This window comes from Apium graveolens, chromosome 1 (genome assembly GCF_009905375.1).
Source record: "Apium graveolens cultivar Ventura chromosome 1, ASM990537v1, whole genome shotgun sequence".
Taxonomy (NCBI): domain Eukaryota; kingdom Viridiplantae; phylum Streptophyta; class Magnoliopsida; order Apiales; family Apiaceae; genus Apium; species Apium graveolens.
In genome coordinates, this window is record NC_133647.1 from 190,081,465 (window position 1) to 190,104,345 (window position 22,881).

Consider the following 22,881-nt stretch of genomic DNA (forward strand, 5'->3'; position numbering starts at 1 on the left):
CCACACACGAAGATACTTAAGACTAGTCATCCTGCCTTTCCATAACTCCAAGGGTGTTTTATCCATGTGTTTCAGAGGGACTCTATTCAAAATATGGCAAGCCGTATTTAGAGCCTCTCCCCACATGTATTTAGGCAACCCAGAGTTAATAAGCATACTATTAATCATATCTTTAAATGTTCTGTTCTTTCGCTCAGCAACCCCATTAGACTCAGGTGTGTATGGTGGAGTAACTTCATGAACTATACCATTGTTTGCACAAAATTCATTAAAAGCATTACTCGTATACTCACCACCTCTATCAGATCTCAATCTTTTAAGTAGCTTACTAGTTTGTTTTTCTACTTCAGTTTTATATATAATGAATTTAGTAAGTGCTTCATCCTTATGTCTAAGTAAATAAACATAACAGTATCTACTACTATCATCTATAAAAGTAATGAAGTATCTAAACTGGTCCTTGGTCAATACACCACCAAATTCACAAATATCAGTGTGTACTAAATCCAACAAGTCTGAATCCCTAACAACGTTATGAAAAGGTTTCCTTATCTGTTTAGCAGACACACATACTTGACATTTAGAATTCTTTTCTATGGTATATTTTGGAATCAACTCTAAGTTCATCATGTTCTTAAGAGCACCAAAGTTTAAATGACCTAGTCTAGCATGCCATATATTTGAGGATTCAATACAATTAACAGTAGGAATAACATTATTATTCAAACTTCCCAAAATGGGATCCGCATTAATAACAAATAAACCATTTGACAAGTAACCCTTGCCAAAGAATGTACCAGTGTGAATAAGAACTACTTTATTACACTTGAACGAAATTTCAAAACCACTAGAAACTAAACAGCTTCCACTTATTATATTTCTACGCATGTCGGGAACATGATGCACTCTCGTCAGAGATAGAATACGTCCTGAAGGGAACTTCAGATCCACGTTTCTAACTCCATGTACTTGAGCAGCACTAGCATTCCCCATCTTCACAGTCAAGCTATGACTCTGTTGATAAGATACAAATAAACTAATATCAGCACAAATATGTACATTAGCTCCAGTATCTATCAACCATTCATTTGACAGATAGGTAGAAAATATCACAGGGTTGTAGGATACATACCGGTCAACGTTGGTTTCAGAAGCCGTAGCCTCACCAACAACCATGTTCACTACAGGCCCACTTGCGGTTCCAAGCACAACATTCGCTTGCGCTACCTCGGTTTTCTTCGCTTTCTTCGTAGGGCAGTCCTTACTTCAGTGCCCAACCTGCCCACAAGACCAGCATGGTTTGTTTGCCTTGGGTTTCTTGGCCTTGTCCTTGTCACTCTTAGGTTTATTACTATTAGCTTTCTTAGCAAAAGCCTTCCTCTTTTGTCCTACAGTTGCTATGTTTACCTTCGAGGTACCGTGTTCAGTTGGCATCACATGTCCCTGTTTGGACTTGTGTTGTTCTTGCACTGAGATGTCCAGCATAAGGTTGGTCCAGGTGATCTCTCCTTTCTGTCTTTTCAGGGAGAGAGAGAACTCTTCCCAAGACTTCGGGAGTTTTTCAATCACACTCATCACCTTGAACTTCTCCGGGAGATTCATTCCAGACTCCTTCAAAGCATGCACTATCATCTCGAACTCATGCACCTGCTCAGTCATGGACTTATTGTCCACCAGCTTGAACTCGAGGAACCTTGCCACAGAATACTTTTCTAGACCTTGTGAGTCAGTATTATGTGTCTGGTCCAGCTTCTCCCATAAGAGTTTTGCAGAGTAGGCATCAGAAGAATAGACATCAAACAAAGTGTTTGTTAGTGCCGCCAGAATGGCCGCTCTAGCCACTCCATCCTTCTCAGCCCACTTCGCAAAAGCCTTAACTGTTTCAGCCTTCTCTTGATCCACTACTGGTTTCTCATATTCCACAACCGGCCACAGACCCTTTATAGTCAACCACAACTTCATCCTTTTCTGCCAGCGAGAAAAGCCAATGCCACCGTTGAATTTCTCCGGTAAACCGGTTAGTTCAACAGCTTGTGGGAAACTATAGGTGGTCCAATCAATGGCCCCAGCAGTTGCACCCGAACTGCTACCACCACCAACGATAACCTCACTTTCGTTAACCATTATGTTAAATTCTAAATAACTAATAATCTCTTCAAGAATGTTGGATATCTCACTAACAAGTATAGCAACATAGAGGCAAGTGTATAAAGAATTTAACAAGTTTAGGCCAAGACCACAGTTAACAAAACAAAACATGCAGGTAAACAAAATCAGTAACTGAAATAACGAAGAGAGAAAGTAAGATGTACCCGAAACCATAGCTTTCAACCGTGACTGAAACAAAGGTTTACAGATACAAAATGCCAAGAAAATGATCACAGCTGAGTCACCAGGCCTTGCTCGAAGTCCTGGCTGCTCTTGAAGAGATTATTGCCCCCTACCTGCTGCGTTTGGGATGTGCGCAATATCTCCACCAGGATAAAACAGCTCGGAGTTTATGTTAACAGCAGCAACAAAAGCTCCACTTCGACCAGCACCTCAGTCGCCGGAAAAATATCAGCACTTCAGGACTTATGGGAGAGAAATGCAGAGAGGTTGAAGAGAAGAGATGAGAATGTAGTGTGTGTTATGTCTACATATTCATTCAGTTTAGCCTCTATTTATAGGAGAGGAAAAATGAAACTGTCCACACACTTAATGTCTGAATTAAACTGCTCCATTAATGAAAAAATAAAAACTGATCAGATTTTGAATTCATTAATGAAAAAATCAAAACTGAACAGCTTTTGAATTTAAATTATTTGTAACAGCTTTTCACATTAAACACCCACATTATAATCAGAACTTAAGATAAGTTCTGATTTGACTCATCAGTACTTAAGTTCTGATTCTGATATCAGAACTTGTTAAGTTCTGATTTTATTCATCAGTTCTGATTCTGATATCAGAACTTGTTAAGTTCTGATTTTATTCATCAGTTCTTAAGTTCTGATTCTTATTTCAGAACTTGTTACAGATCAGATTATTTGCAGGACTTAGCCTATTTCAGTACCCAGCCCAATAATCCAATCACCGATAAATAAATTCGAATTAAAATAATTCTCAAATAAATAAAATCCTCGCCCAGGTCGCCTCGCGAGACGCCGAGACATTCGCCCAAATCGCCCTTCGACCCGGTCCGGTCCGGTCCGGTGCGTGGCGGGGCGGGGCGGGGCGCGCGTGTGTGTGTGCGCGTGAAGCACACAACAACACAATGGACCATCACACACCTTAGTAGTTGTATACTACTCATGTGGGTAATACCATATAAAGCACACACCCTCCTTTATTTATTTCAATGTGGGACAAACATTCTCAAATTTTTTTCCAAGCTTTTCCAAGCTACTTTCAACTCTCATTTCATATGGATTTCATTAAGAAAATTCTTAAAACCATACATGAAAATTTAAGTTCAAATATCATTGAACAATTTCCAATCATTAGATTTTAGGATTAACATCAAGAACATAATTAAATTAAGCTCTAAAATCCTAATTTTCTAACAAGAATTAGTAAGGTGGTTGAGGAACGTAGAAACTTAGTCCGTGGTGATAACAACATAAAGTTATATTATTTTATAAAGTGGTCTGCGAATATGCCTCCTCATCAATTTGCTCACCTGTCTCACATATATCTTGATCGTACATTTGATTGGAGTTTTGTTCCAATCAATGTTAAAACTTGTATCTCGAATGATTTAATTGAGTAATGAACTTGCATTTCGTCAAAAAAAGAAGATGTGTTTTAAGTGAAACACGTCTTCTATATTATAGCGCACAATGCACTGGGATATAATAACACTTAAACGATTTCGATATTACATTAGTGTACAAGGATGATCCTACATACTTGGGAAAATTCCAGAATTTAATAACATAAACATAATTGTAGGACATTGATAAGTTATAGCCTCCCATCTGCAATTTGAGCACACGACTTTGATGAGATAGATACTCACCATGTAGGGCTCCCAACAGTAGAGCAAGAACCTCTCCTGCACCACTGTCCGGACCTTAATCCACAGCTGCGATCATTAACAGCCAGCAACACTAGGTGCACCACTGTCACCACTGTCACAAAGTCTTATGTTTACTTTTGTGAAGTGTAACCTATGTAATTAAATTAATTAATTTTATTCCTACACTTCTAAATTTTATAATTTTAAATGTAATGAATTCCACTTAGGACGAATGAATTATTTGCACTAAAAAGTTCAAACTCGTGTCAGCTCGCACACCTCCTGTCATGTTTCCCTTCAAAAATAATAGACGCTGTTAAAACAAATTGTTAATATTTCGAGTCTCAGACAAGTGGTTATGTACGCATTTAGAAGATATTCACACTATGACAAGAAGCTAACTAGCGTATGAGTAATTATAAAAACATGGGATTTAAGATTTCTTCAGAAATACTGCACTATTTTCTTCTTGGAACTAGTGAAAACTCTATCCAAATACTGATTTCAAGATTAAGACAGATCATATAATTTGTGTTTCTAAATGTGACAGTGTCTCAGCAGCTATTGACAGAAACACTAACTCACAAAAATATGAATATACTGTCCTGTAGCTGTAGTATGTAAACTCTTGAATGTCATGAAACGCCATTATTTACATATATTTTATGATTCTATCTATTTTCCTCGCCTGAAGGAATACAAAGTCTACCTAATGATATGCGACTCAATGGCCTTGTCTCACTCCATTGTGTCATACAGTTAACCACTTCTGCTTTACACTCATCACATTTACTGGTTACTTCATACTTTCACATTAATTTTTTTAAAAAAAATAACAATAAATAAATAAATAAGAGCTCAAAATATGTACACAAATTTCTTATTAGATATTCGTTCTACGAGCACTTTTAACACTGTAACATTTAATATAGTCAGACAAAATTATCTTAAATGACCGATTTACGTTTAAAAGTCATAACGTTTAACAGCTCTGATATTTTGTGCATTGATCAGAGTTATTATATACATAACATATGCGTTATAACCTGCATATCTTTAGAGTAACGCATCTTAAACACTAAGACATTTCGATAACATTTAGAAAACGCCAGTCAAAATTATCATACATGACAGACTTACGTTCAAAAGCCACATCTAACAAATTTGGTATTTCGTGCATTGATTACAAGTACTATATACATCGTATATGCGTTACAACCCGCAAAATCTCATAATAGCACATTTTAAACATAGTAACATTTGAAAACGCCACACAAAATTCTCATACATATATGACGGATTTACGTTAGAGAGTCGTAACGTTTAATAATTCTGGAATTCCGTGTATTGATCAAGGTTACTATATACATCTTATATGCGTTATAACCGGTAACGCATATATCGCATATGCGTTACGACCTGCATCGCTTAATTGTTTTTCAACCATCGAAGTGGAGATCACATTGTATTAGACCATTACTCAAAATCATGATGCTATCTTGATCAATTTTGCTATAAATTTACAATATTTTGTTAGTAACAGGGGCAAAAAAAAGGGAGTTCAGAATTTTGATCTTATCCGAAAAACACCGAGTAATGTCAAATGCCAGCTAGAGCAGAAGAATCATCCTACGTCCTAGTTTGGAATATTCAAGAGTTTGATAAATGATAACTCCCCATCCCCACTCTCTCTAAAACTTACACGCTTTCTCTCTCTAGAATTACGACAATATCAAATAAAGATTCGTCTATACGCGACGCCCCGACTTCAACCATCCGTTTTATCCTTATAACTTGTTTTTCTCTCTCATCATAAGACAAATATATAGTACAACTCATAGTACAATATCTAAGTATATATAAATGGAGTACATGTTGTTTATGTTTTGTGTTACAAGTTTATTCCTCTATGTGATTCCTAGTAGATCCTTTTATTCTTTCCTATCCCGGAAGTCTCTATGTGACTCTTCAAACTCATATATCATTTGTTAGAGGTTTGAAACACAAAATACAAGAAACCATGTTGGTTAACAAGAATTTTAGTGAGAATCATGCAGACAAAACACAGAGGAGTTTGGAGTACATTGAATGTTTAGAAGAAGAACGTCGCAAGATTCAAGTTTTTCAACGCGAGCTTCCTCTCTGTCTAGACCTTGTTTCTCAAGGTATATAACATATTTTTTCATATATGTTTGGTTCTTGTTTAAATACAAACTAGTGTGATCTGTATTACTGAGATCGGTGATTTGTAGTGCTGTGTGACAGGTCATTTCTAGCACTAGTAATTTCTAAGGGTAGATTACGACTGTTTTTGTAGTCGGAAAAGGCCATGTTTCTTGTAGTGTTTCTGATTTTTAACGATTTTGTTTTACTTTGCAATTTAAGTTATATTTGATGTATGTGATTTTTTTTTATTTTTGATTTTTTTGTTTTGTTTTGCAGCTATTGAGACATGCAGAAAAGAGATAAGTTTACCAGGGAAATGGGGAAGTTTTGAACATACATCTAGAGGAGGGCCTGTTCTCGAAGAATTTATTCCTATGAAAAATGCATCTTCTTTTTCTTCAGAGGATGAACAGCGCAGAAATAATCAGAAAGGAAAAAATGTTGTTAATTGTGATGATGGTAGTAATGCTAAATCAACAAAATTGGACTGGCTTCAATTGTGGAAGCATACCCCAGATCAATCCACTGATAAGGTAGTCAAATCATGAAAATTTTAGCAAATAACCTTAATTTGATTAATAGCTATTTTGGTTTGATTATGTTCAAATGTTATATTGTTGTAGGATTCTGTAAGAGAAGTGTCAATTTCAGGGGTCCAAAAAAATGGTAGTGGAGGGGCTTTTCAACCTTTCAAGAAAGACACGGGGGTCGGGAGTAGTGCCCGACGACAACAGGTGACAGCCCCCAATGTGAAGTCTATAGCGGAGAATGGTGGTCGTGGTGGTGCAAGTAGTAAGGCAAGACGGTCCTGGTCTCCGGACTTGCATAGGCGTTTTGTGGCAGCCCTTGAAGAGCTTGGTGGTGCCTATGGTATATGTATTTAATTAACTCAAGTTTAAGATCTTTGTATCACACAAACACAAATTGACTAGGTTTTTGTATGCAGTGGCTACACCAAAGCAAATTAGGGAGAAAATGCAGGTGGACGGGCTTACCAATGATGAAATCAAAAGCCATTTGCAGGTATAATGTATACATTAATCTCCCGGTTTTATGTCTTCATCCTGATCTCTCTTTTTGGCCAGGCTAACTCTCCTCTTAGTTCTTTGGTTCCACTTATACAAGTCCATTTCTTCATGAACATGCTAAATATTGGGTTAAGTTTGATTCTGTTGCTGTTTATTTACGTTTTGAATGCTCTCATTTTACTCTACTGATCAGACGATTCATGTAATGAGTGATTGAGGCCTATTACCAGCATAAAAGATAAGATTAAATTTTTAGTTGGTTTAGATTGTGCCATCCCGAGGAAAGTTTTATTTGGGTAATATTGCACTGCTTTTTAATCTCATTTATTTTACTGCAGAAATATCGTCTTCATGAAAAACCAAGTTCTTCGTCAAGTACTCAAGAGACGCAAACTCAAGGCAACATTCTTCCATCACGACCACCTCCTCAGACAGCACCGCAGTTTGTTGTGCTAGGAGGTCTATGGGTACCACCAGCGGAATATTCGTGCACGGTTGCAAGAACTTTGCAACCCGGGGAAGGGACATAAACTACAATGCTGCCTGCCCCTCCTGCAGGAATTTATGCACCCAAACCTTTACGGGCCCGACCACCAGAAGATGAGGCAGCATCGCTTCCGAAGAAAAGGGAACAATATTTAGAGTTCCAATCTAATGATCCAACCCGTTGTCATCATAAAGGAAACTATGGTTCTGATTCCTCAGCCACATCTTCTACTACAGCATCGCGTGTTGTCCAACTATCACAATGAATGAGAGTGAATTATGCCTAGGAATTTTTGCAACTAATCCATATGTTAATTACTAGCTCATGCAATCTGTTATTAACAGTGCAATGGTTGTAGCAGAGACTTTAAGTTATAGTTGTAGACCTTACTACAAAATCTATTGTGTTAAATTTGCTGCATTTTCACAGTTATGTTACAAATGTTTGTCGGTTCATCAGCTTCTATTTTGAGACTTAAAGCTATTGTCAATGTTTTTGTTTATTCACATGAGTTGTAATAGCAAAGGAATATCCATTTTGTTCAACCAAGTACACACTCAAGAACCTAAATCAATTTTTTATGTCTTGAATACAGTTTTAATAAATTTTTTATGTGAAGTAGATTCATGTTGTATATCAAATTATCAAGTTCAAAAATGATTTTATACATGGAGGCAATTTACATTTACCTATGAAATAGATTCTACAAAAATATAGTTTTGACAACATGGCCATGTTTGTTTAGGAAAATTATAATCCCTGAATAATAATTGGTGATAACTAATCTCATCATAATTAGTTTTATAGATTGAATAAATAATCCTATCATATGTTTTTGAAAGGCTTAAGTGTAGGATTGGAGTATAATTCTATAAAATTTTATCATTTGTTTATTTTGAAAGATAATCTTAAAAATTGGAATATAGTTTTTTAAATTTGGTAATCCTATGTTTGTCTTACAGAGGATTACAAAAAAAGATTATAATCATTTAAAAATTGATTTGTAAGATGGGATAAAATAATACTATTTTTTTACAAAACAAATACGGGATTAAAAAATTTAAAAAATTACAATACTATCTTTTACTTAATATTATGAAACAAACATGACCATAGTTCAGATAAATTTCATAGTTTATATAAATTTGTTAGAACATAAATAGTCCTCGACCTTTGGCGAAAGCAAAGGACATATATATCTTCTATATTGATCCAAAACCAAACATGATAGGAATGCTACTATAAAAAAATATTTGATTGACTACAAGAAATGAAGAATACAACATAAAGATTTGATGCAGATGATTACAATTAAGATTTATATTGCTGAATAAAATGTTGGGATACTATTTAATAAGTTTTATTTTACAATTATATATATATATATATCCAAAGTTATCCTCCCCCTTTACCACAATCTAAACAGATCATATGTAAGTTGATTAAAAATCAGAATGTGGCTTTGGTTTTTCCGTTTAAAAAAAAATTAATTTCAATAATGTAAATGTAAACATAATTCATAAATTTTTGAACATTCAAATTATTTCATTAACTTTCATCTTATCTTGTGAACATGCTGTAATCAAAATATGTACCCTGTATATTGATATGTTCTTGAAGAGAGACATGGTTTGGCAATAATTGTCATCTTTAAAACGGGATGTTTGGAGAGTCTTAGAAAGCTTAACAAAATAAACAACATAAATTCATAATTTCGTGTTTTAATAAAGTTGGCACTATAAATAACTAGACAAAATATATTCCTTTTGTACGGCATTAGCCGTACAAGAAACTGGAGAGGGGAAATTATGTTTTAACAATAATTTCGATTCTTTTTATGTAAAACTAGTAAAAGATGATGAATTAAATACACAATATATGCATAAAGTAGGCCATACTATAGATGTCAACTATTAAACTGCTAAAACATCAAGTGCTACACCAGGAGTGGGATTTAGTACGACTGCATCAGGAACTTCCCTTGACAAAAGCTCCTGCAGAGTGCACACCAATAAAAACATGTTTAGAGTTGGGTAGATATTAGAATGTCCGGTGAGCCGTGATATAAAAACCCATAAATAGTATATGTTCGCAACAAAGACCATATGCTAAAACCAGCGGCCTAAACAGCAGTAGGACAAAAAAAATACTTTACTGCAGACCCTGTCTCGGTACAGAATTTTCATTTCAACATACCACCATATGTATAATGTTTTACTACTTATAGTCAATTGTTCATCATAGGTTCTTGTGAGCTGCAAGAATATATGCAGACCCGACACTTTGTTATGATCAAAGAACTTCTACTTATCACCCAGGAATTCCTTCGATTTCCAACTTCCTATCTGCTTTTTTTACCAACAAATAATCAAAACAAAGTATGTGTTATTAGGACAAGTTTTCAGAGGTATCTATGAACTGAACATCTAACCTATCACTCTCAGGTATTCCATCACAACATAATCTATATCTGATATAGAAATGGGAGTGCCTATCTCTACCAATATTTCTTTAAATAATGGCCAAAGTGGGTAAAATACCAATTATAATAAAATAGAAACAAGCAACAACTCAAAAACTCTGCAACAAGTCGTCTCTCTTAACACGCTAAACTATTCTCAAAGATCTGCTGTAAGAGAGACAAGCCTCAGCCGTACTCTTGTTTATAAAATCACACTACTGACAGTGGTGAGGAACAAAATCTTTGTGAGAATGAAAATACATTGACCTTTGTAATTTACCAAAATCATACCTCGAATGATTCTAGCGTTCCAGCAGACTGAACCAGTGCCGCAAGAAGCCCTTTGGCATCAAGTTCTCCATTTTGCATTGGCACAATAAACCTGAAATAGGGGATAGAAGCTAAGAATTTAATATTATATATTCATGTTTGCTTTGACTGACAAGGCTTAACATAATGTCACATACTTGGCGCATAGCGTTTTAGCAAGTTGAACTGCATCTTCTTGTCCAGAAACCAATGTAAAACTAGGCAAAAGCTGCTTTATAACAGGTGTAATGACAATGTCCGCTTGCTCCTTCTCTAGAAAGGATTTATCGTAAACACAGTGAGGTTCGAGGTATAGAGTCAACTGACCTTGTGGAGAAGTGACAAGATACCTGCAATAAATTTTAATAAGAAGGAAATCGATTTTTCAGCAGTCAACAGAACTAGTGATACTGCAGAAGCGAAGTCTAATGTGAAGTGAAACTCACGATTTGGTGTATGTACATACCCATTCTCAGGACGCTGCCAAGGTGGACCTAAAACTGGCCCTGCTGTAGCCTTCACTTTGACTTGAGAACCATTGCTTGCTGCCATATTATAGCTCTGACCAGGCTCTAGATACACAACCTGAATCGTTTTCAAGCTATGGTGTCAAAGTGACATCAATTATTAAGTAATATATTTACTTAATAAATTATCTGGAAATAAATTATCTTGCAGAGCATTTCATCACGACCACTCAGTCAGCACTGACAGATTATATATTTCATTGCTGTACTTGAACGTGTATGAGCTCTATTATAGTTACCAATATTATCGAGTCATCAGTCGTGTTTTAGGAGTGTTGGACTCGTACATATGTTACTGTATCAACTACTTAAAAACCTAACAAACTGCAATACGAAGCTACATTAATGGAAGGAAGAAAGTTTCATGCAGATCTTGTATTAACAATGTAAGATCTTAAGCTATGTATCATTATAAGTTCTAGCCTGCTTCTTGAATTGAGGACAGGTCGGAAACAACTAATTGAAGTTTACAGCTTAAACACACAAATCCTACCTCCTAAATTCTAAAAGATAGATACTGAACTACATTTATTAGGATCTTTCATCATACCAGAAGAAAACAAAAATATGAGAAGAAATTCACTGTAGTTACAATTTTAACTTTGTAATAGCGATTTGTGGCCTCAATGATGGCTTCTTGGCCAATCCTTTAAACTATCTCACTAATATATATACCATCCAGTGGACTTTACTGTAAGTACAAAGGCTCAAACTGTCCAAAAGTGGGAAGGTACAGATACACATATAATTCCTAAAACATACCGCAAAATTAATACGAACTATAAACTACCAACCCTATGTTGATATGAGTTCGACCAAATCCTACTTCCCATTATATATCCCTACTTAGTTTCACCGGTACAGGTGCAAATTCCTAATATGATTATAATAAAAAAACACATTTCTTTAGCCAGCAACAATCAAAAAAAGAAAAACCTCGCGAGCAGGTTAGCTTCTATGTGATAAATACTGATTTGTTGTGTCAGTATACTTGAAGATCGCTTTACATGTCAGTATAATCTACCATGTGATGCCTAATACTGATGAAGAAATGTACATCTCACTTACATTCTTGAAAAGAGGATCTAACAATGCCTTGGCATTTGGAGTCGCTATTACACCGAGATCTGGTAACATATCAGAAAGTGGCTCTATGGTCTTCAAATGACAATGATCATCAAGGCTCTGAGTAATCAACAAATAATCTATCTGTGGAAGATCTGAAAGCTGCATGAACAGTCCTCGTGAGAAAAGGCTTAAATTTTGGCATACTAAACAGTGCTGTATTGTATACCCATCTAAAAACAAGCCAAGGGCAGTAGGAAAACTAATATTTATGTCTAAAGATGAAGCATCTCCGGGTGATATAGCTACCTTGTAGAATAATAATTAAATTGTTATTGTTATTGGAATATCATGACATGAGCTGCTGTTAAAGCTCTACTGAGACTTCGATTTGTAAATTACAAAATTTTACCCTTACATTTTATAATTACAGAGACTCGTATCCGCCTTGCAAGGTACTTTCTAACCACTTAACAAAAAAGGGTATAATTTTATGTACATTCCCTGTATCTTAGGTGATACAAGTACATATAATCAATGTTCAATATGCTAATAATCTCAGAATAATAATTTTTAACATTTCATGAGTGATGTCAGCTCCAAAAGTAAGCTAGACCCTTTATATTACATTTTGGGAAGTTTGCCGCAGCATACCACAATCCATAAGCAGGGTCTAGAATATTACATTAACCGCAGCAACTATATTTTATGAGAATTGACCATGCAAAGTCGAAAATACAGATAAGCAATTAATAGTTGATATTACCTTATAATTCTTCAAGAACTTCTTGGAAGCGTCATACAGCCATGGAATACCAAAATCTAAGTTACCCACCAAAATTGGATCAACTAAAATAGTCAATCCACCCACTTCCCACAGCCAACTATTGCCCTATGCCAAAATTTTAGATCATATCCCAAATTAGAACACCAAACAGATAAAACAAAAAAAAAATACCCAAATGAAAATCTTGAAATCACACCTCCAAGTAGGTAAGCTTGAATGAGTCAACCTCAGAGGAACTAGAGTCCACAGCTTGTTCTTCAGATACTACAGCAGAGATAGGCCTATCCAATCTGCAAATTATTACTAAAAATTAAAATACAACAAAAGAAACACTAATATGGAGAGAGAGAGAGAGAGAGAGAGAGAGAGAGAGAGAGAGAGAGAGAGAGAGATGAACACAATGAACAAACAAACCTTGAGGTTGAGAGCTTGAGTGATTTGGGATTAACACCAAGTGGAGTTTTGTGATTAGAGATGAAATGAGTAGATAAAAATGGGAACATGGGTTTGCTTGTTATACATTGTTTGTAAAAGTTACTACAAGGAACAAAATTCTTGGCAGCCATATGTAATAATAAGCATAGGATTGGTTTGGTGTAGATGTGTATATGTAGTACTCCTATGTAGTGGTTTTGGAAGTGAAGTTGTTCCCGCGAGTTGTTATTTATAGTAGCCACTCATATCAGTTGTGTTTAGATTATGTGAATGACTTGAGACTTCTTAACTTGTTTGGTTACTTGGCAGCTGCGTAACCACTGCCTCGGCCCTTTGTTCTGTTACTTTTTGATTTTTTCAATTTTGTATTCATATTACTCATATGCCTCGTTGAAGGTCCAAAGTCCGGTTCAGATAGATTTTTTTCAAATAAAATATGATCATCCGAGTTTAATTCTATTGTAATATTTGGATGTTATCAATTACAGTACTTCAAAATCAAACTGTTCAGAAATTTTATTTGGTACTTCAAAAAGAGTTGGGAGTTTAAAATGGGAGGCTTTCTTGCAATGAGAAAGAACCAATAGCATGTGAAAACTAATAAAAACTGTTGGTGCACATCTAAATGACATTGTATCTTATACATTGACATCTTTGTTACTCAGTTAACCATCTAACATATCACAGGTTCTACATGATTTTAAGATGAACGTATGTGACATGCCAACTTCCATCACCTTCTTTGTCTCCAATTTTTTGAACTTCTGGTTCTTTGAAACTCTATTTGCAAAACTGGAACAGCTTCTCTATTTACTGTAACTTCAAATTAATTGCCTGTTCAGATCTTTGAGGTTGATAAGGTATAAGATCTACGATTTTTTTACCTTCGGGGAAAGGCAACTCGTGTTTGGGTGGAATCTTTTTGTTCCAGACGAAATTGTTCTCATGTTCGTACTTATGGATTAAACCTGATAGAGTTTCGAGCTCTTGCTTAAGAACTGAACGCCACGCCATCTTACTTGGCATCTTGCTTTTTTGTATAGTATTTTGAGCATGTTGAAGAAGTCCTAGTGCACTACCGATCTGAGAATCAGAATCGGCTTTTAGACTGTTTGCAAAGTGCTTGTAGCTTTTCAACTCATGTAGGACTCTGCAAGTTGACACAAAGTCCTGCAAAAAAACAGTAAAATCACTTGGAGACATTGCTCAAAGGATGTAATATTTTTGTTAAACTGAACAACCGCAAAGAGTCTAGATAACTTATGGTCCATGCCAGTAAAAGCTGGATGTTTTAGTTGTCCTAATGCTCTAGTGTAAAACATGCATGCTTGTTTCAGTTAATTGCTAAATTCTATTTGAGCTTATTGAGTAAAGCTTCAAGACTCCTCTAACTCCAACCCAGTTACATAAATTCCCTAACAAGTTAATATCATATAAGATTGTCAATGTTTCGGACCCAACAAAAAAACTAGAACGCAAGATGGTAGATTGGTGGAATAATTGTAATAAACTCAGAACTCCTCCTAATGATTTTGGAGATTGCACACTTACTTGAAAGACTGTTGATATATCTTTCCTGTCCTTGTTTGCTTTATGTAAATAAATCATGGCTTCATCTAGCATTTGTACAATGCCATAATGCAACTTCGCCATAAGACTTGTTGTGTTTCCTTTTTCTTCAGCCTTTCTTATAGTCACTGCCTGCAAAAGTTTAGCAAAATTAAATTTAAAATTGGGATGATTCACCAGTGGAAAATGCTGCGCCTTCCAAAAAATAAACAGACTGACAGCCTCTAACCTGAGCATCAGCCAAACATACAAGGCTCATGACAGAACACACATTCGATGTTGCTTCAGGAGGCCTGTCTGAAGGTGATAGACGATCGTATTCGGAAATAACCTTAGTGGCTAAAGAATGATAAACTCCAGCAGCTTTTCTAAATAGCGTGGCAGATTGCACCAAGTCTACAATGACGAATAAGAAATGAGAGACACTTATCACATACATATTATTATGTAAAACATCAACAAGGGTTTAGTTTTCACCTTTGGACATAACTTCATTTGCCTGCTCTCGTAGCATAGCACCATAGAGAAAACGCATCATAGTGAGCTCATATAACAAAGTATTCAACTTAAAGAACTTCTGACTCTTACAACCAAACAAAGATGAAGCACAAAGAGCGCTAGTCCATCGTATCTTTAAATATGAGGCACATTGAAGCTGCCAGAAACTGCTCGTACTCTTACTATGATGAATTAAATTTTCCAATAAAAGCAGGTACTTCTCTAACTTCTGAATGTCCTATAATATTTAACAGAAAAGAGATTAGTATGAACTACTTCATGTAGTTAGCAATTGTCTCATGTGATGTGTCACAGCTAGAGGTGGCCAATTGTGCGGTCTGTGCGTGCTGGGTCAGGCCGCACACAGGTTCAACACTGCAAGACAGAACACTGAACCGGCCTGTAATTCAGCGAACCGGGCTCGGGCCGGGCTCGAGTCAAAGAAACAGAATTCGGGACCGGCCGGACTAAAACCGTGAACGACTAACCGCGGGCTCGGGCCGTGCGGGTTGAAAGAGGACCAGCCTTCTTTTTTTTTCCCTTCGGGTCGTGTCACATCACACCCCACTGTCTGTCACACGACTCACACCACTGTGTCTGTAAGGTTACAATTTTTTTAATCATTGATGTGCATGTGCTAGCATTACTCTTGTGTTAGTTGTTATTATTATAGTTCTTGCATTTTCAAGACAACAAACTTTCACAATTGATTTTTACCACAAACTTTCATAGACTGTAACACTTTAGTTGATTAACATTGTTAGTTGTCCGTGGTAAATTTGCAATATATTAGTAATTTATAAGTATTAATAGACAGCGGGTTAGTGCGAACCGTACGGGTTGCGGTTCAACCGGGCCGTGCGGGTTCGTTCGGTTCGTGCGTGCCGTGCGGGCTCGGTCCCGGTTTTCATATTCCTAACTCGTAATCGGCTTGTTTATTCAGACGAATTGTGCGGGTTTTTAGCGAGCCGAACCAGGCCGAATAAATACCGGTTTTAGAATGAGCCGGTCCCGGTTGTGCGGTTCAAACCCGCACAATTGGCCGCCTCTCACAGCTGAAGGCACAAAACAAAGTATAAACGAAGAAGACTAAAACAATAAGTACAGATGTAACAACGCAACTTTTAATTTTGTAGTTATCCAGTTAAGATGCCTCCAACATAAATTCTACCTGTTGTAACTGTGAGCTCAACCCTCCAGACCTTTCCCCTGCAACAGCCTTTGTGATAATGCTGCCGTCCATTATAGATTCCTCTATTTCTCTGCGTGTTGAGCTCAACTCTTTCAGTTGACCCAATGTTGCAGCGTCAGTTACAATGTATACTTTCTCAAAAACTATCTGTAAACAGCAATACCATAATCAATGTGACTTCAATTGTAAAGGAAATATCTTCTTGATTTATAAGAAATACTATTGATAAATCGTTAATTTAAAGGAATGTCATGTATTCCTGGAACACAAAAGCCTGGATTAAAACAACTAGAAGCTTTAGAAAAAAAAAATTGAAGCACTGAGCAACTAATTGCTTGATTCCCTCTTAACATCAATTGTACATCTGTGTGTTAGAAAAGCATATCAAGCAAGAAACACAGAAACCGCAACTAAGACCTGAAGTTTAGGTTCTGTGCCATAATATACCAATAACAATGAGAATATACATCTCAAAAAAGACTATCAGTTCTGTATATTTCGATTTAGAAATCAATTTTATTCCTATAGTCTATTACAAATTTCAAAATTCCATTTAGCCATAAGGCTATCCTGCCTAACCAGAATTGCAAAACTATACATCCAAATCAAAATGAACAATTTCTTTATACTTCATTTATGACTGCAGTCGTAGGAAATCTAATAACTGCATTTGTTCACCGAGTTTCTAACTATTGTAAGCAGTTCTACAAATTTGCCACAACACCTCTTACTTTACCAACTTCATTGCAACACTTCCGCTACCTAATTTCTGTCAACAGATTATCATTGGTACTTTCAAACTTAAGCCACTAGTTGCATCTGTGCTTTCTCCTAATCTTTTTCTCTTTTTTCTTTTAACTCTAATAAACTATTCAAAGTGAACAAAGGTTAGTGCAGTGGTCGAGGTCTTGGTTTTCCAAAAGAATGTCAAGAGTTTGACTCCTGATGTGTGTTTGATTTTAATTATATATAAAAAGGAACTAGGCAATCATGATGGGTTCATCATAGTTTTTCACCTTTCAGAATTCAGAAATCAATTCAACTCCCACTAAACCCTCTAATTTATACAAAACTTGTTCTAATGCGCCAACATCCTTTTCCTATGTCCATTGATAGTTTTGTCATATCACCATGCCACATGTAATCATATCACAATCACGAAATAGTAGAAAAATGATCCTCATATCATATCAATTTCATTCAAATAACAAAAAAATCTGGAAGAACACACACGCTGGCTTATACGTGCATGCACAAGTTTATATACAAGTTGAAAGTTGAAAACAAGTGTACCCTTTTGGTTTTGAGCTTCAAAGGATCCGGAAAATAAAACATCGTAGTTGGATGAAGAATATATGCTTGTCAAGTCCTTCACCTAACATGAGTTTTCATATGAGCAATGAAATACCTAGTCTCCGTCTCTCCCTAGGGACAAGATAGTATTTATTTTAGGATAAGGAACATAACAGAACACCCTAGAGCTGGTTGAGTTTAGAAGGCATCAAGTACATTGAATCCTATTAGAATTCAAACACTGATGATTCGATTTCATCAATATTAATTTATAGATATAAGTTTATTATTCTCCACGTAACAAATATAAGGGTGGGGAAATTACTAAACATTTTAATGTTTAGTAACATTTTTTCCTCGTAGTTCTCTTGTGACAAGGATTCCGATTATTAATACAGTACAGGTTTTATATAATTTTTTTTACTAATTAGGCTGGCATGACAAAAAACAAGAAATAAGCTTTTAATTACTTAATTGCTTGATCTATCTCCTGTCTTTTTTATTTTATGGTTGAATACAGTACAGTTTTGTGTGATATATGAAAATCGTTTCGGGCTCTGCATTGTTCATATGGGCCTAAATCTTGGGCTGGGCTGATCTTGCTATTTGCTGTCAATATCCCAAATTTTGTGCCACCACACTTGTGGTTAGGGTTGTAAATTGATGTGGACTATCCGGTATCACGGCTTATATCCGACTCGAAAATATGATACATGTCTCATATCCGTTTTATAAATGATATAAATCTTGTGGAAAAATTAAATTCGGATAAAATATGATCTCGGATATGAGCACTCATATACCCGCCCAAATTAGGTCTCATATTATTTTCTATAAAATGATCCTACCCGAATATTCAAATATGATCCATGGCTCATATTTGATTCGACCTCGAATATATTTTCAACCCATTATATTTGTAAGTAAATAATAATTTTATAATTATTTATATCTTATATCAGTTTTAATTTCCTATAAAGTATGATTTTTATGATTATTATTTTTATAGTATTATATTTATTCTGTAATCATCTTAATATTTAAAATAAAAATGATATTTAATGTTAGTTAATCGTATTTGACTCGAATCCGGAATATCATAAACTACATGGTTAGAAAATGAAAATACGTTACTGGCTCATATTCGGTTTGGATTCGGTCCTCATACACCCGAGATAAGTTTGTATGTGAATAATATGATACCAGACGCAAATATGGACACATTCGATACGATACTTAAGCATGGGGTGTCTAGTTCTACCCGGATCATTTTACAGCCCTACTTGCGGTATACACATACACCAGGGTATTGGGCCGTAAATGAGTCGATACGCTCACGAACAGTTCGGTGTCTGGTTCCTGTAAATGAGTCAATACGCTCACGGACAGTTCGTTGTTCAGTTCGAAAAAAATTCGACCCGAATTCAGTCCAACTTATAAATGAGTCGAACATGAACATAACTTTAAGGTTCAATTTTTAAATGAGCTGAATTTGAACACAATATAGTTCGGTTCGAAAGTTCGCGAACAAGTTTGTTCATATAGTTCGTGAACAGGTTCATCAGTAATGTTCGTGAACACGCTCGTTGATATAACTCGTGAATAAATATATTAAATACTAGTTATATATGCTCGTAAACACGTTATAAACATGTATGACACATAATTTAGTGAATAATTGTATAAAGATTTACCTTCAAATAAATTTACCAATTCATTTAATTCATCTATTTTTTTATTAATTTTTTATTTTTTTATATTTGATAGATAAATTATAATACGTGCTAGATGATAAATAAATATAACTATTTAATTTAGCAAGTGTTCATTTGTTCTTATCTAGATCAAAATATTATCAAAAAAATGAATGTTAAAGACTCAAATTTATTTGTTTGATATGTAAGGTTTTCAAAATTTTGATTTGATATTATTATATATTTTTTTAGAGAAAAATAAGTGAAACTCGTACAAAAATTCAGAAATCGTAAGAACAAATTCGTAAAGTGAGTTATGTTAGGAATATGTGTATTAGTTTGATGATAAGTTCAACAAAACACTTAAGTAGAAATCTGGTGTTTGTAGCCTCAACGGATAAGACCAGTCTGGCTATCCGTTGAAGAAGTAGCTTTACTTAGAAATAAGTTTAGTATTGTAACACATTTCATTCTCTGTATTTAAGTTGTAATTCTTAGATGTTGTGGGAAATTATAAGTCATGTTGACTACTAGTGGATATGCAAATAGGAGGGCTAATTGTAAATATTTCATGCCTTGTAATTTTGTATAAGTGAAGTAGTATCAACTGATATTAAAGGCTTTCAACGGATGAGAAACAAAGTTTCAACGGATAACATCCATCAACGGATGAGTGCTTCAACGGATAAAGCTTCAACTGCTAATGCATCAACGGATAAAGCCATCAACGGATGAAAGCTTCGACGGATGCTAAGTTCAATAGCAGTTGATAGTGACAATTCATAAGTTGACAGAGGCACATGGGTTGACAGAGACAAACTGGAATGTGGTAGCTGTTAGTGTAGGTGCCCTAGAGGCAATACATTATTCTTTTATAATCTTTATGTCAGTTGATCATTCAATAAATGTATTTATTATGACCTTAATTACTGCGATATTTTGTTAGCATAATAAATGTCCTTAGAATCATGATACAAATTGTATAGTTTAAGTACATGACTTGAACTTGAGATTATATAATATATCATATTCTTAAAGGTCCCTAGTCGAGTATTATTATATAGGACAATAATAATACATAGATAGACTAGTATGTTGTTTGACAAGATAACCACATCTCATTGGTTATAAGTATGGGGATACTAAAGTCAATACATAGGTACATGTGAGAGTACATGGTACTGGACAGACCCACAGTGAGATTCTTCATGTTTAATAAAGTCATAAGAAAGACTCACAGTGATAGTGGTGTAACGATCCTTTGACTTGAAATCATTATATTTCTATACGAGGATTAATATACTTTGACTACATTAAAAGTTACTTTTGATCGGGTGATGATAAAAGTGGACATCGGGTATATCATGAGTCGTATGAGAAATATGAATGATAGATAAAGGATTTAACCCTCCTATAATTAGGAGAGATATTGTTGGCCTCTTGATTGAGTGAGATTATAAAAGCATGGTCATGCTCAAATAATGATTTGTCTCAATAATCTACTCATGGATCAAGTAAACCCGGATTAAATGTTGAAGATGATGACTAAATACATGCCTCGAGTTTAATCTATAATATGTATGGTTAAAGGGATTATATTACACGAAAAACATTAATCATGAAAGGTTTTATCTAATCACGATTTAATTATTGTTTAATTGGATAACAATGATGTATTACTAGATACCGCCCATTGTTTATAATTTTATTAGAGAATAAAATTATTGCCAATTAAATAATAGCCTATAGGGTCGCACAAATAGAGCACTTAATGGAATAGTTAATTTAAATTATGGATTTAAATTAATTGATGATTATTTGAATTTTATTATAATTAAGTAAGACTTAATTGAGATAATATAAATTCGAATTAAAAGGAATGTTTTTGCCCATAATAATTAAGTATGACTTAGTTATTAATTAAATAATAGAAATTCGTTTTTATTATTTAATCCAATACCTACTAGGGTTGGGCTTTGCTGTTATGGGCCTTTTTAATCAACCATTATAAATACATAATGATAGGTTAAAGAGGCTTGTACGTTTTTGAGAAAACCCTAGCAGCAAAGAGAGGCAGAGGCAATTCAGATCGTCAAGAAGGAGGCTAGTACATCCATTCCGTAGTCAAGTTCGTGAGACGTTCTTGAAGGTGCTCGTGTGGATACCATAGAGGTGTTTCTCCGAGAGGTAGACACAAAGCGTGATAGCTAGGATCTCCGTTGAGTTCGTGAAAGTTAAGCTCTTGAAAGGTATGATTCGTTATCTCCATAATCTGCCCATAATTATACATGGATCCTGTCTTTGGGTTTCGAATTTTTTTTTATTTTATTTACGTTTATCCGCTGCGTTTTATGCCTTCGGAACCCAACAATAGCCTCTTGGAGGAATCAAGAAAAAGCAGCATTTCCATTCTGGTGTAAACAAGGAAGTATTCAAAGATTCACAGCTAAACCTAAATTGCATTGGATAGAGAAATGAAGAAGAAACATGTGAAGAATCTTTTAATTGTATTTTACAGTTTTGTCTTCACTTGTAAACTTGGTGATATATAAACCAAGTAGCAGCTAGTAATTAGATGGTGAATTTTCCAGAGCTGTTTAGAAAAATCCAGAGAGAAAATCATCTAGTTTGTACTAGGACGCAGCTGTGATTTAATTCTTTGAATCACAGATTTTCTGAAATAACACATCTCTGGTGGAACAACAAATCCACCAGAAAAGTTTTTAAGTTCTTTGTGTTCTTTACATTTGTGTTTGAATATATATCTGTCTGTATTAGCTTAAAGCAATTCACACACATTTGTTCATTATAACACTTAGCCTTAGAAACTGCTCAAAACTTTAAAAAGTTTTGAGATTTACATTCAACCCCCCTTCTGTAAATCTCATTGTTAGTTCACTGGGAATAACAAGTTGTTTGTGAACAAAAGTTCGTAAAAAATATTCACGTGTTGTTCGTTGAATCATAATTCGTGAGTTGTTCGTGAACATGTTCGCGAACAACCTTTTTTTTAATGAGTCGATACATGAACAAAATTTTTGACTCGATAAAAGTTCAAGTTCGAGTTCGATAAATTTTTTAACGAGGTGAAACATGAACACTTAGGAGTTCGGCTCTTCAAATAATATCCTAATGACAAAATCGAAATGTCTTAAACATCAAATTACTAATGTAATCAGGGGCTGATTATGTTCTACAGTCCGCAATTGTCTAAGTTCTGAATTCATTTTTTACTAAATTTCGACGAGCCTTATCATTCTGGAAAGGTCTCGGAATTTTTTACGACTTCCATGTTTCGTACTTTTTTCAGTTGAACTCATCTTTACACGGTAATCTGGCAGCGGGATAAAAACGCAAAATATAAATATCG

At 35.1% G+C, this 22,881-nt stretch overlaps 3 protein-coding genes across 3 annotated transcripts; 1 reads left to right on the top strand and 2 right to left on the bottom strand.

Annotated features, from left to right (window-relative positions):
* The first annotated feature begins 5,676 nt into the window (after positions 1 to 5,676).
* LOC141723160 (transcription factor HHO2-like) lies at positions 5,677 to 8,230 on the top strand. Its single transcript, XM_074525078.1, has 5 exons — positions 5,677 to 6,165; positions 6,443 to 6,699; positions 6,790 to 7,036; positions 7,113 to 7,189; positions 7,533 to 8,230. Exons 1-5 carry the CDS (start codon positions 6,021 to 6,023, stop codon positions 7,722 to 7,724), a joined length of 918 nt encoding a protein of 305 aa, XP_074381179.1. The 5' UTR covers positions 5,677 to 6,020; the 3' UTR covers positions 7,725 to 8,230.
* A 1,134-nt stretch (positions 8,231 to 9,364) lies between these two features.
* LOC141673983 (uncharacterized) lies at positions 9,365 to 13,517 on the bottom strand. The gene is made up of 8 exons (XM_074480711.1): positions 13,245 to 13,517; positions 13,027 to 13,120; positions 12,810 to 12,935; positions 12,047 to 12,205; positions 10,918 to 11,036; positions 10,610 to 10,801; positions 10,434 to 10,524; positions 9,365 to 9,675 (listed from the first exon to the last, which is right to left on the bottom strand). The coding sequence occupies exons 1-8, from the start codon at positions 13,394 to 13,396 to the stop codon at positions 9,595 to 9,597; spliced, it is 1,014 nt and encodes a 337-aa protein (XP_074336812.1). The 5' UTR covers positions 13,397 to 13,517; the 3' UTR covers positions 9,365 to 9,594.
* Positions 13,518 to 13,640: 123 nt separating this feature from the next.
* LOC141673975 (uncharacterized) lies at positions 13,641 to 18,004 on the bottom strand. The gene is made up of 6 exons (XM_074480703.1): positions 17,818 to 18,004; positions 16,504 to 16,671; positions 15,312 to 15,570; positions 15,064 to 15,230; positions 14,817 to 14,966; positions 13,641 to 14,435 (listed from the first exon to the last, which is right to left on the bottom strand). The coding sequence occupies exons 1-6, from the start codon at positions 17,857 to 17,859 to the stop codon at positions 14,076 to 14,078; spliced, it is 1,146 nt and encodes a 381-aa protein (XP_074336804.1). The 5' UTR covers positions 17,860 to 18,004; the 3' UTR covers positions 13,641 to 14,075.
* Positions 18,005 to 22,881: the final 4,877 nt, after the last annotated feature.

Bases quoted from the DNA above. Each gene is read 5' to 3' on its own strand.
- LOC141673983 (XM_074480711.1), bottom strand. From the start codon at position 13,396: ATGGCTGCCAAGAATTTTGTTCCTTGTAGTAACTTTTACAAACAATGT. The intron at 12,206-12,809 runs GTAATATCAACT...CTGTTCATGCAG, and splicing joins AGTTCTTGAAGAATTATAAG to CTTTCAGATCTTCCACAGAT. The intron at 9,676-10,433 runs GTATGATTTTGG...TGCACTCTGCAG, and splicing joins GAACGCTAGAATCATTCGAG to GAGCTTTTGTCAAGGGAAGT.
- LOC141673975 (XM_074480703.1), bottom strand. From the start codon at position 17,859: ATGTTTTATTTTCCGGATCCTTTGAAGCTCAAAACCAAAAGG. The intron at 14,967-15,063 runs GTTAGAGGCTGT...AAACTTTTGCAG, and splicing joins TATGTTTGGCTGATGCTCAG to GCAGTGACTATAAGAAAGGC. The intron at 14,436-14,816 runs GTAAGTGTGCAA...GTTTTTTTGCAG, and splicing joins ATATATCAACAGTCTTTCAA to GACTTTGTGTCAACTTGCAG.
- LOC141723160 (XM_074525078.1), top strand. From the start codon at position 6,021: ATGTTGGTTAACAAGAATTTTAGTGAGAATCATGCAGACAAAACACAG. The intron at 6,700-6,789 runs GTAGTCAAATCA...ATATTGTTGTAG, and splicing joins CAGATCAATCCACTGATAAG to GATTCTGTAAGAGAAGTGTC. The intron at 7,190-7,532 runs GTATAATGTATA...ATTTTACTGCAG, and splicing joins AAATCAAAAGCCATTTGCAG to AAATATCGTCTTCATGAAAA.